A 12,505-nucleotide genomic window follows, 5' to 3' on the forward strand; every position below is an offset into this window, starting at 1 on the left:
GTAATGACAACCTCAGAAATAACAACATATTCGAATGAAAGAGCCAAATATTTGTGACAACGAAGATATAAATTTCACGGCTGTGCTGTTCAGATGATGAAGATTAAAAATGGTGATACCACTGACCACGTAATAGATATTTTAAGGGAAAATTCTGTATGGAAAAAAAATCACTAAAAAGAAAGTCACCATAAAATAAAAATCAAGAAAAGTTACATTAACATTAAAACTGAAATTCTGTTTGAGAGACCACAAGTCAAACCTGTAATACGAATATTTATCTCATTTCACGAATAAGCCATTCTTTAACTACTGGGTTGGTAAGCAAATAAGGTACAAAAGAAAATGGTCCAAAAATTATCGTAAACCACTTCTTTTTGTTTATTATACACTCCTGGAAATGGAAAAAAGAACACATTGACACCGGTGTGTCAGACCCACCATACTTGCTCCGGACACTGCGAGAGGGCTGTACAAGCAATGATCACACGCACGGCACAGCGGACACACCAGGAACCGCGGTGTTGGGCGTCGAATGGCGCTAGCTGCGCAGCATTTGTGCACCGCCGCCGTCAGTGTCAGCCAGTTTGCCGTGGCATACGGAGCTCCATCGCAGTCTTTAACACTGGTAGCATGCCGCGACAGCGTGGACGTGAACCGTATGTGCAGTTGACGGACTTTGAGCGAGGGCGTATAGTGGGCATGCGGGAGGCCGGGTGGACGTACCGCCGAATTACTCAACACGTGGGGCGTGAGGTCTCCACAGTACATCGATGTTGTCGCCAGTGGTCGGCGGAAGGTGCACGTGCCCGTCGACCTGGGACCGGACCGCAGCGACGCACGGATGCACGCCAAGACCGTAGGATCCTACGCAGTGCCGTAGGGGACCGCACCGCCACTTCCCAGCAAATTAGGGACACTGTTGCTCCCGGGGTATCGGCGAGGACCATTCGCAACCGTCTCCATGAAGCTGGGCTACGGTCCCGCACACCGTTAGGCCGTCTTCCGCTCACGCCCCAACATCGTGCAGCCCGCCTCCAGTGGTGTCGCGACAGGCGTGAATGGAGGGACGAATGGAGACGTGTCGTCTTCAGCGATGAGAGTCGCTTCTGCCTTGGTGCCAATGATGGTCGTATGCGTGTTTGGCGCCGTGCAGGTGAGCGCCACAATCAGGACTGCATACGACCGAGGCACACAGGGCCAACACCCGGCATCATGGTGTGGGGAGCGATCTCCTACACTGGTCGTACACCACTGGTGATCGTCGAGGGGACACTGAATAGTGCACGGTACATCCAAACCGTCATCGAACCCATCGTTCTACCATTCCTAGACCGGCAAGGGAACTTGCTGTTCCAACAGGACAATGCACGTCCGCATGTATCCCGTGCCACCCAACGTGCTCTAGAAGGTGTAAGTCAACTACCCTGACCAGCAAGATCTCCGGATCTGTCCCCCATTGAGCATGTTTGGGACTGGATGAAGCGTCGTCTCACGCGGTCTGCACGTCCAGCACGAACGCTGGTCCAACTGAGGCGCCAGGTGGAAATGGCATGGCAAGCCGTTCCACAGGACTACATCCAGCATCTCTACGATCGTCTCCATGGGAGAATAGCAGCCTGCATTGCTGCGAAAGGTGGATATAGACTGTACTAGTGCCGACATTGTGCATGCTCTGTTGCCTGTGTCTATGTGCCTGTGGTTCTGTCAGTGTGATCATGTGATGTATCTGACCCCAGGAATGTGTCAATAAAGTTTCCCCTTCCTGGGACAATGAATTCACGGTGTTCTTATTTCAATTTCCAGGAGTGTATTTCTCCTAGTATTATTAAAATGTAGACAATCTATAAATGGCATAAGTTTAGAATCGGTGTAATGTTAACTTTTCGGCAGATACATTTATCTCAATAAAACAGTTTGTAATTTTGATTAGTCAGAATATTTTAAAAATAAATTTTTCTCAAGGATCGTCTTAGAAAAAGGGGTGGGTGTTATCTTATATTCAGGGTCATCTTATACTTGGGTAAAGACAGTAATCTAGTAATCATGGGGTACTGGAACATGGTAGTAGGGGAAAAATACACAAAAGAGTTATGGGAGAATATGGACTTCCTAGCATGAAGGAGGGAGGGGAGAGACTAAAAGTATTCTGCGATGAGTTTCAGCTAGTGGTAGCAAATACACTGTTCAAAAATCACAAGAGAAAAGGTACACTTGGAAAAGACCAAGAGACACATAGGAAGATTACAGCAGGATTACACCATTTAGATCGAGATTACAAAATCAGATGAAGGATTGTACTGCATACTCATATCACAATTTAGTGATGATGAAGAATACACTGAAGTTTAAGAGAAATGTCTGGAAGAATCAATATGAAAAGAAGTGGTATACTTAAATACTGAGGAATGACAAAATGTATTTGGAATGCTGTAGATACCGCAGTCATGAATAACACCTTAGGCAATTCAGTTGAAGAGGAATGGATATCTCTAAAAATGGGCAATCACAGAAGTTGGACAAACAGAAACAGGGACAAAGATAGCAACAGAACACAAACCTTAAGTAGCAGAAGAATTACTTCTACTCATCTACAAAAGACAAGAATACAGCAATATAAGCTACTTAGGAACAAAATAAACAGGAAGATGAGGGAAGACAAGACAAAATAACAGCAGGAAAAATGTGAAGAAATCGAAAGAGAAACAATCATCGGGAAGACTTATTTGGCACACAGAAAAGTAAAAACAACCTTTGTGAAACTACAGATAATGGTAGCAACACTAAGAGTGTAATGATGATTCCAGTGTCAAATGCAGAGGAGATAATGATGAATGAAAAGAGCACACGGATGGTCTCTGCAGGGAGGAGGACTTGTCTGGTGACATGAAAGATGAAGAAATGGGAGTCAATATGGAAGACATAGGGGACCCAATATTAAAGTCAGAGTCTAGCAGAGCTTTGGAAGATTTCCTACCAAATAAGGAAAAGTGGATAGAAAACATTCCTTCAGAATTTTTAAAATAATTGAGGGAAGCGGCATCCAAACAAATGTTCAATCTGATGTGTAGAATCCGTGAGACGTGACATCCCATCAAATTTTTGAAAAAATATCATCCACACAATCCTGAAGGTAGCTAGCGAGGGCTGTAAAGTGTGAGACCTCTTGCACTGTCAGCTAGACAAGAAGAGGGGAAAATAAAACTGAGGATCTGTAAGATCGCAATCAGTTTTGTTTTTGAAAAGGTTAAGGCACCAAAGAGGCAGTTGTGATTGAGGCAAAACTTGAGAAAAAAAATTATGACACCTTCATAGGATCTGTTGACATAGAAAAAGCATTCGGCAATGTAAAATGGTTCAAGAAATTTGAAAACCTGAAAAAAGTAAATGTAAGATGTAAGGGCTGTTGGCTGAATGAAATTAAAGAGTCAAATGAGCTGACACTAAGGACTGATGGTAGCCTGACGAAAGACGAAAGTAATGAGAAGTAGCAAGAATGCAATTAATAATAAACTTCAAGAATGAGATTAACAATAAACTTAACATCAAAACTGTTGGCTGCAAATTACAGGAGATTAAGGAATTCTGCTACCTTGGAAGCAAAGTAACACATGACTGGCAAAGCAAAGGTAACATAAAAAGCAGACTAGCACAGGCAAATAGAGCATTCTTGGCCAAAAGAAGTCTGCTAGTGTCAAAAATCGGCCATAATTTGAGGAAGAAATTCCTGAGAATGAATGCTTGGAGCATACCATTGTATGATAGTGAATCATGGACTGTGAGAAAACCAGAAAGAAGAGAATCAAAGTATCAATACCAGAGAAGGAAAGTTGCTACTCACCATATAGTGGAGATGCTGAGTCCCGATAGGCACAATAGAAAGATTCACACAATCATAGCTTTCGGCCATTAAGGCCTTTGTCAGCAGTAGACACACACACACACACACACACACGCACGCACGCACACGCTCACGCAAACGCAACTTGCACACACGTCTGCAGTATCAGAGAGCTGAAACTACACTGTGAGCAGCAGCACCAGTGTATGATGGGAGTGGGGGTAAGGAAGAGGCTGGGGAGGGGAGGGGAGGAAAGGGATAGTATGGTGGGAGTGGCGGACAGTGAAGTGTTGCAGTTTAGACTGAGGGCAGGAGAGAAGGTGTGGAGGGGGGAGGGGGTAAGTAGCGGAAAGGAGAGAAATAAAAAGAAATTATAAGACTCAGTGTGGTGGTGAAATGATGGCTGTGTAGTGCTGGATTGGGAACAGGAAGGGGACTGGATGGGTGAGGACAATGACTAACGAAGGTTGAGGCCAGGAGGGTTACGTGAACATAGGATGTATTGCAGGGAAAGTTCCCACCTGTGCAATTCAGAAAAGCTGGTGGTGGTGGGAAGGATCCACACGGCACAGGCTGTGAAGCAATCATTGAGATGAGGGGTATCATGTATGGCAGTGTGTTCAGCAACAGAGTGGTCCACTTGTTTTTTGGCCACAGTTTGTCGGTGGCCATTCATGTGGACAGACAGCTTGTTGGTTGCCATGTCTACATAGAATGCAGCACAGTGATTGCAGCTTAGCTTGTAATTCACTTGACTGGTTTCACAGGTAGCCCTGCCTTTGATGGGATAGGTAATGTTCGTGACCGGACTGGAGTAGGTGGTGGTAGGAGGATGTAAGGAACAGGTCTTGCATCTAGGTCTATTACAGGGGTATGAGCCATGAGGTAAGGGATTGGGAGCAGTGGTTGTGTAAGGATGGACGAGTATATTGTGTAGGTTCAGTGGACGGCGGAATACCACGGTAGGAGGGGTGGGAAGGATAGTGGGTAGGACATTTCTCATTTCAGGGCACAACGAGAGGTAATCAAAACTCTGGCGGAGAATGTAATTCAGTTGCTCCAATCCCAGATGGTACTGAGTTACGAGGGGAATGCTCCTCTGTGGCCGGACTGTGGGACTTTGGGAGGTGGCGGGAGACTGGAAAGAGAAGGCACGGGAGATTTGTTTTTGTACAAAGTCCTGCAGTCCGACCACAGAGGAGCATTCCCCACGTAACTCAGTACCATCCGGGGCTGGAGCAACTGAATTACATTCTCCGCCAGGGTTTCGAATACCTCTCGTCGTGTCCTGAAATGAGAAATGTTCTACCCACTATCCTTCCCAACCCACCTACCGTGGTATTCCACTGTCCACCGAACCTACACAATATACTCGTCCATCCTTACACAACCCCTGCTCCCAATCCCTTACCTCATGGCTCATACCCCTGTAATAGACCTAGATGCAAGACCTGCCCCATACATCCTCCTACCACCACCTACTCCAGTCTGGTCACTCACATCACCTATCCCATCGAAGGCTGAGCTACCTGTGAAGCCAGTCATGTGATTTACAAGCAAAGCTGCAACCACTGTGCTGCATTCTATGTAGGCACGACAACCAACAAGCTGTCTGTCCGCATGAATGGTCACCGACAAACTGTGGCCAAAAAACAAGTGGACCAGCCTGTTGCTGAACACACTGCCAAACATGATACTCCTCCTCTCAATGATTGTTTCACAGCCTGTGCTATATGGGTCCTCCCACCAACACCAGCTTTTCTGAATTGCGCAAGTGGGAACTTTCCCTGCAATACATCATACGTTCCCGTATAACCCTCCTGGCCTCAAGCTTCGTAAGTCACTGTCCTCACCCATCCAGCCCCCTCCCTGTTCCCATTCCAGCACTGCACAGCCACCATTTTACCGCCACACCCAGTCTTTGAATTTCTTTTTATTTCTCTCTTTTCCGCTACTTACCCCCTCCCCCTCCACACCTTCTCTCCTGCCCTCAGTCTAAACTGCTACACTTCAGTGTCCGCCACTCCCACCATACTATCCATCCCCCTCCCTGCCTCAGCCTCCTCCTTACCCCCACTCAGTCGCCACTCCAATCATGCACTGGCACTGCTGCTCGCAGTGTAGTTTCAGCTCTCTGAGACTGCAGGTGTGTGTGCAAGTTTCCGTTTGCGTGAGTGTGTGTGTGTGTCTACTGCTGACAAAGGCCTTAATTGCCGAAAGCTATGGTTGTGTGAATCTTTTTATTGTGCCTATCGCGACTCAGCATCTCCGCTATATGGTGAGTAGCAACTTTCCTTCTCTGGTATTGTTACATTCCATCCTGGATTTTCTATTGTAGAATCAAAGTATTCTCAGACGTGATGCTATAGAAGGAAATTAGGTAGACTGATAAGGAATGAGGAGGTCCTTTACAAAATTGACAAAGAACAGAACATATGGAAAACACTGACAAGAAGAAGGGACAGGATGATGGGAAATGTGTTAAGACATCATGGAATAACTTCAATGACACTCGAGGAAGCTGCAGGGGGTCAAAACTGTAGAGGGAAGGCAGAGATTGGAATATATCCAATGAATAATTGAGGATGTAGGGTGCAAGTAGTATTGAGGACATATATCCAAAGAATAACTGAGGATGTAGGGTGCAAGTGGTATTGAGGACATAAGGTGCAAGTGCTACTCTGAGATGTATAGGTTGGCACAGGAGATGAAGTCGAGGCAAGCCACAGCAAACCAATCAGGTGACTGATGATGCAAAAAAAGTGTTATCACGAGTGCAGCCATTACTGAAAAAGCGCCAGGTTTTCAATAGCATATTCTGAGATGCTCTTTAGCACATATTTTTGGATTTTCAGTCAAGGACGACAGCAACAGGAATCAGTGGTAATAAATGAAACACTAAAGCAGAAACACTCTTTAAACTGTTAGTGAGAGAACAGTGCCTCTACCCACTGTCTAGATGTTTGGACACACACCTCCATTACTGTTTAACTGCAACACACAATGGATGAATATCTGCAGTCCTTTAAGATCTCATCTTCATTATTTTCTTTTCTTCAATTGGAAATGTGTATCATTGACAAGTCATACAATATGATACTGCACCAGTGTTTAGACAACCTTTTTAAACTCCCCAACAAGTCTCAAGTAATTCACTCATTACCTTACTTAATATATTCTATATTCATTTTGAAAAGTCCCAAAGGAGCACTCATTTTCTTTTTTATTTCATTTGCACATTTCTAGTAATGTGAAGTTAAAAATGATGCTCTATGTTCTGATGGTTAAATATCGTATTCAAGTGTCTATGATTTAATTATGCACTTATACTTGGATACTTACTAAATGAACAATTTTTTTTGATTTGATGTTTAATTTCTTTTAATTTCTGGAAACAGTATTTCATGGCTTTTGGCACCTACACCATTGGGCTAATTTCTTGTGTAGCTATTCAATCAACCACCAACGCATTAGACAGACTGTAGAAGATGATATTGTATTGACAGCTCATACACCTCACACTGTGACATGATGTGGACACCTAAATCTAACAGATGTCAATATCTCACAAAAATTAAACTGTTTCTAACTTTTCTTCAAAGATCCTGTGCTTCTACAACAACTGATGCCTAGAAATAATACAATACCTTCTTCCTGGTCACAGCCTCTCTTATTTTGCCACATTTTTGCCTCCCTCTATAGTGACAGTCTTCCCTCTACTTGACTGCCAACTCATCACGAGTATTTTCTACATGAGTTACAATATTTTCAAACCTGTACCAAACTGCAATTTGGTTTCTTCCTGTTTCTCTACAGTTCCCAAACTACGCAGATTATTTCCACAAACTTAAGACTGTTCCACCTTAATCACATACTACTAGCTTCATATATGCATCTATTGTTGATAGGTAAAGTAATTAATCCTATGATTCAACAAATGTACAAATTGCTTTTAATGTGCATGTTATTTCAAGCTGAAATTTTTACAAAAATTTTGGAGCTGATAACAAGCCTGCAGAAAAAAAGTAACACAACATGAGAGAAATTCAAAACTAATCTCTTTCCCTCAACATATTTGAAAGTATAAAAGTTTCTCAGCTAATGCAGGCACTAATATCCATAGATAATATGCGCAGGACATGATCAACCCATCAGTCACCTTTAAATGTATAAGGCAGTTCTTCTCTCGCCTTTTCCATCAACTTCTTTCTCTCCATTAATATGTCCTTGATATTGTTAATATTTTGTTTCACGGTAGACTTCTGTCCACTTGTATGGTTTGGTTGCTGAGAACTGGATTTCTTCTCACTGTTTTTCTTTTCATTGCCTGGAAAAATAGAATATTACTCCAACAGACAAATTCTTTCTTCAACTGTGCAACTGCAGTGGATATTTTATATTCACAGGGTAAAAAAGGTGCATAACTGAAATTTGTTATAATAAAAAGGGAACACAGCTTTACACGTTTTTGGTCTTGACTGGGCTAACCTACAGAAACCTCAAACAATTAAGCATACCTTTGGCACTGCTGTCATCATCACTCTCACTGTCTTCTTTCAAGTCTGATAGGTTGTCCTCTTCACTGCTTTCACTTGCAACTCTTTCATCATCATCCACATTTGCCTCTTCATCATCATCATCATCATCATCATCATCATCACCACCACCACCACCACCAGCATTACTGCCACCACCACAGTCATCATCAGCACTACTTTGACTATCATCATTGCAGCCATTACCATTATCTGTGGATACAAGATATAAAAAAGGGGAATAAGCAACATCTACAATGAAATGCTGACTCAAAGGAGATTTATGTCCCACACGGGCAACACAATAAAAGTACCAGTTTTCTCTGCAACACCTTCATCACCTTGTAGCTGGAGTTGCCCATCAGCAGTGTAGGTCAACATGGTGTCCTGGCCACTCTCAAAGTCAAACCTTTATTTTAAAAAATAAAAACAACACAGGTGAATTCAAAATTTTACTCCCAATTTGCTTAAATTATGTTTCTGACACAAAATACATTTTATATAAGAGAAGTGAATGTTCATTAAAGGTTGGGTTGATTTGGTGGAATAGACCAAACAGCGAGGTCATAGGTCTCATTGGATTAGGGAAGGATGGGGAAGGAAGTCAGCCGTGCCCTTTCAAAGGAACCATCCCAGCATTTGCCTGAAGCAATTTAGGGAAATCACGGAAAACCTAAATCAGGATGGCCGAATGCGGGATTGAACCGTCATCCTCCCAAATGCGAGTCCAGTGTGCTAACCACTGCGCCACCTGGCTCGGTAATGTTCATTAAAGCTTCTGCAGAAAGTTTTCAGCCACCTCAACTTCTCATGACTTTATACTGGTGTTCTCTGTTCAACAGAGCCTACAATAAAGAAGTGATCAATTTTAAGAGCCACCAACAGCTGTGGATGAAATAAACCTTTTTTTGGCTACCAGTTTTCATCAACTGATCATCATTACCTAACATTCATTGACAATATTTAAATCAATCTGCACAATATTGTTCTTGCCAGAGCACCAAAAAATAAAGTGAAGCACCATCTTGTGTCACTGAAATTGAAACAAATAGTAAAGTGTAATTTTACTGCTGACAGCAGTTTCAATGACACAGGACAGTTTCTTTTTAATTTTACTAAAATGTAATTTTAATATTGATGGCAGTTTCAGTGATTCAGGATCTTCTTTTACTATTATTGGAAAATAATTTTACTGTAGACAGCAGTTTCAGTGATGCAGGATGGGGTTTTTTAATTTCGTTTTTTGATGCCACAGAACGAACAATAGCCTGAAAGTTGATAAAAGTAATTGTATGTTCCCTAATGGTGACTGGTCGAGCAAAACTGGGAGGGAATAAAGGTTTAGTCCATTGGCAATTCTTGGTGGTCCTTACATGTGAAGTTTTCAAACATTTATGATAGATACAAAATTTATACACATTACGAGACTGTATATCATGTATACAATATGCGACAAACTGGTTACACATACGATAACAACAAAATGTCATTCAGATACCAAAAAGGAGTATCTCCTGACCAATGTAATGTGGTATATACCACACCATTTCCTGACAACAATGATTTGGAAAACATTACTCCTGTACAGCTCAAACAATTGAAACTCCAGGTAGGAATATCAACAATGTAGGAAGAAGACAGATAGCTACTTACTGTAAAGAAAACACATTAAGTTGCAAACAGTTACAATTAAAAGACACTTACATAAAGCTTTCAGCCACAGCCTCTATCAGCAAAAGAGAAACACACATCACTCATACATTGCAAGCAAGCACACCTCATCCACACGACTGCCAACTCCAGCATCTGGGGTCAGTATGCTGGCCGGAGATGCTGGAGTTGGCAGTCAAGTGTGCATGAGGTGTGTTTCTCTTTTGCTGATGAAAGCTGTGGCCACAAGCTTTATGTAAGTGTCTTTTATTTGTGTCTGTCTGCAACTTAACATGTCTTCTTCATGGTAAGTAACAATCTGTATTTTACTACATTGTTGATACTCCTGTACAGCTGCTTGATTAGATCCAGCTAACAGTGAATGGCTTTGCTAGTCCATGCTAAACTATTATTCATTACACACACACTGAATATCTCTCGTCATGTGGATGCTGTATGGTTTGTAACACTGTAGCATTTAATTAAGTCACAATGTTTTCTGCAACATATCTTCATAAGACTATCTTCTTTTGATCCTGGTAATCATCTCTGATATTTGTTACAAATGTTTCTAAGTGCCCTGAATGCTGTATGTAGGTCTCAAGTAATTGGAGGTAATCTTTTACCTCATCAGTCAGCACTGAACAACAAAATGACAATTCCACCATTTTACAGTTTCAGTGAAGGCTTACTTGTGCTATTTTTGTAGCTTAAAAGAAAATAAGTGAGTTATTTCAATACCAAACACAATTTTTAAAAATACATATGACATATAAGTTAACACAAAACACAAAAGCAGTAATGTTATGCAATTAACAACTAACTATTCCTGCTCAACTCCATTCATTTTTAAAATTCAGTGTATTCACAATTGTATAAAGACATCAAACAAACCCATCATCTAAATCATCAGCACTCCGTAGTCGTGAATTTGCAGATGTCAATGTTCCTTTTTCAGATGGATTGAGGCCATGCATTCGTTGTAAGCGTTCAGCTTCCAACTTTTCTAAACGCTCCTTCTCCTCTTTTGCCAGTTCATCTTCTGATTTCAAACGATCTGATGGCTAGAAAACATTAGATCAATTATGTATGTAATTTTGAAGTCATTACGACAGTGAGAAATAAGAGTTATGGGTGCTACATGTTAGTAACCAAGCAAATTCTTATCAGATTTATTTCAAAAGTAAAAATTAATATGTTAATGTACAATTCAAAAATGGAAAATCCAGGATGGAATGTAACTATATAAGTGTGGCTTCAGCAGCCAGAGACTGCGGTCATGTGTGTGTGTGTGTGTGTGTGTGTGTGTGTGTGAAGAAACCCTTGTTGGCTGAAAGCTCATTTTATGACAGTCTTTCTGTTGTGCCTATTTGCAAATCAGCATCTCCACTATATGGTAAATATGGCAATGTACAAACAGATTGCTGGTCTCCACATACCTTTCCACGTGCTTCAAATATGAGTTGCTTCATTACTGTATCATATGAATCAGGTTTAGAAATTTCTTCATTGTTGACTAATGCAGCTCCAGTTTTCACTGTTGTTACTATGGGAAGAAGATCTTTCCATTCACTGTCCAGCTTCTCAGTGAGCTCAATTGTTTGTTCCCTGTTCCTTTGCTTCTCAGCTTTGCGTTTCTTTGATTCAGCTATAAGTTCTTCAATTAAATCCTTCCTTGTTCTTTTGTTTTCATCAGCTTTCTTCAAAACACCACCACCAAAATGAGCATCTTCTACAAAATTAGCTGTAACAATATAATGAAGACATTATCAATCTATTTACAGAAATCTGCGACATTAAGTCATTTTGTATGTAAGTGTATAAAAAGATGAGACAAAAGTATTAATGAGTCCAAACATTAAGCAACCATCACATATAATTTTGTGCATCAGCGTATCCTCTTCAAGAACTGATTGTGGTTCACTACAGGTTGACACCAAGTAGGACAAAAATGCTAGTGGTCTGACATAAGTAGCCATTTTAGAAATTGAGCCATAGTCAACTACTGTACAATACTATCGTGCAAAGCAATAGTGCTACTCAATATGCAATGAATACTTTTTAAATTTCTTTCATTTAATTATTTGTGTTTTAGTAAGAGAAGTCTTTTTTAATTATTAAAGTGTAAGGTTTTGGGTTGTACTAAAATTTTAAGGGTTTTGTATATATTTCTAAACCTTTTAGTGACAGCAAGTTGGGTAATTGGAATAAACTATAAATGTTTAATAAATATCTGAAAGGTAAAGATCACCACTTTTAGTACATTAGGGTCCTGCCATAACTAAAGCGGAATTAATTAGGAATAAAGGAGACAACTCACCAAAAGGCCGAAGTGCTGTGTCACTGACAGATACACAAACAAAAGGTACAGAACTTACGCTAGCTTGTCCTTGTCCCTGCCCCAGTAGCTATTTCGTGTCAGCTAATCGTATGCTACCATCTCACACCCCACCCTAGCCTGTGAAATTGAGTACCCAGC

At 41.3% G+C, this 12,505-nt stretch overlaps 1 protein-coding gene across 1 annotated transcript in view; it reads right to left on the bottom strand.

Moving 5' to 3' along the window:
• LOC126252093 (nucleolar protein 14 homolog) overlaps positions 1–12,505 on the bottom strand; it is a 51,726-nt gene that overhangs the window by 14,336 nt on the left and 24,885 nt on the right. Inside the window, exons 4-8 of the mRNA XM_049952954.1 lie at positions 11,466–11,770; positions 10,921–11,090; positions 8,691–8,785; positions 8,359–8,589; positions 8,001–8,168 (exon numbers count right to left, since the gene is read on the bottom strand). Coding sequence (XP_049808911.1) covers positions 8,001–8,168; positions 8,359–8,589; positions 8,691–8,785; positions 10,921–11,090; positions 11,466–11,770 — 969 coding nt within the window. The remainder of the gene's footprint in view (positions 1–8,000; positions 8,169–8,358; positions 8,590–8,690; positions 8,786–10,920; positions 11,091–11,465; positions 11,771–12,505) is intronic.

The sequence above is a fragment of the Schistocerca nitens genome, chromosome 4, assembly GCF_023898315.1.
Source record: "Schistocerca nitens isolate TAMUIC-IGC-003100 chromosome 4, iqSchNite1.1, whole genome shotgun sequence".
NCBI classification, from domain to species: domain Eukaryota; kingdom Metazoa; phylum Arthropoda; class Insecta; order Orthoptera; family Acrididae; genus Schistocerca; species Schistocerca nitens.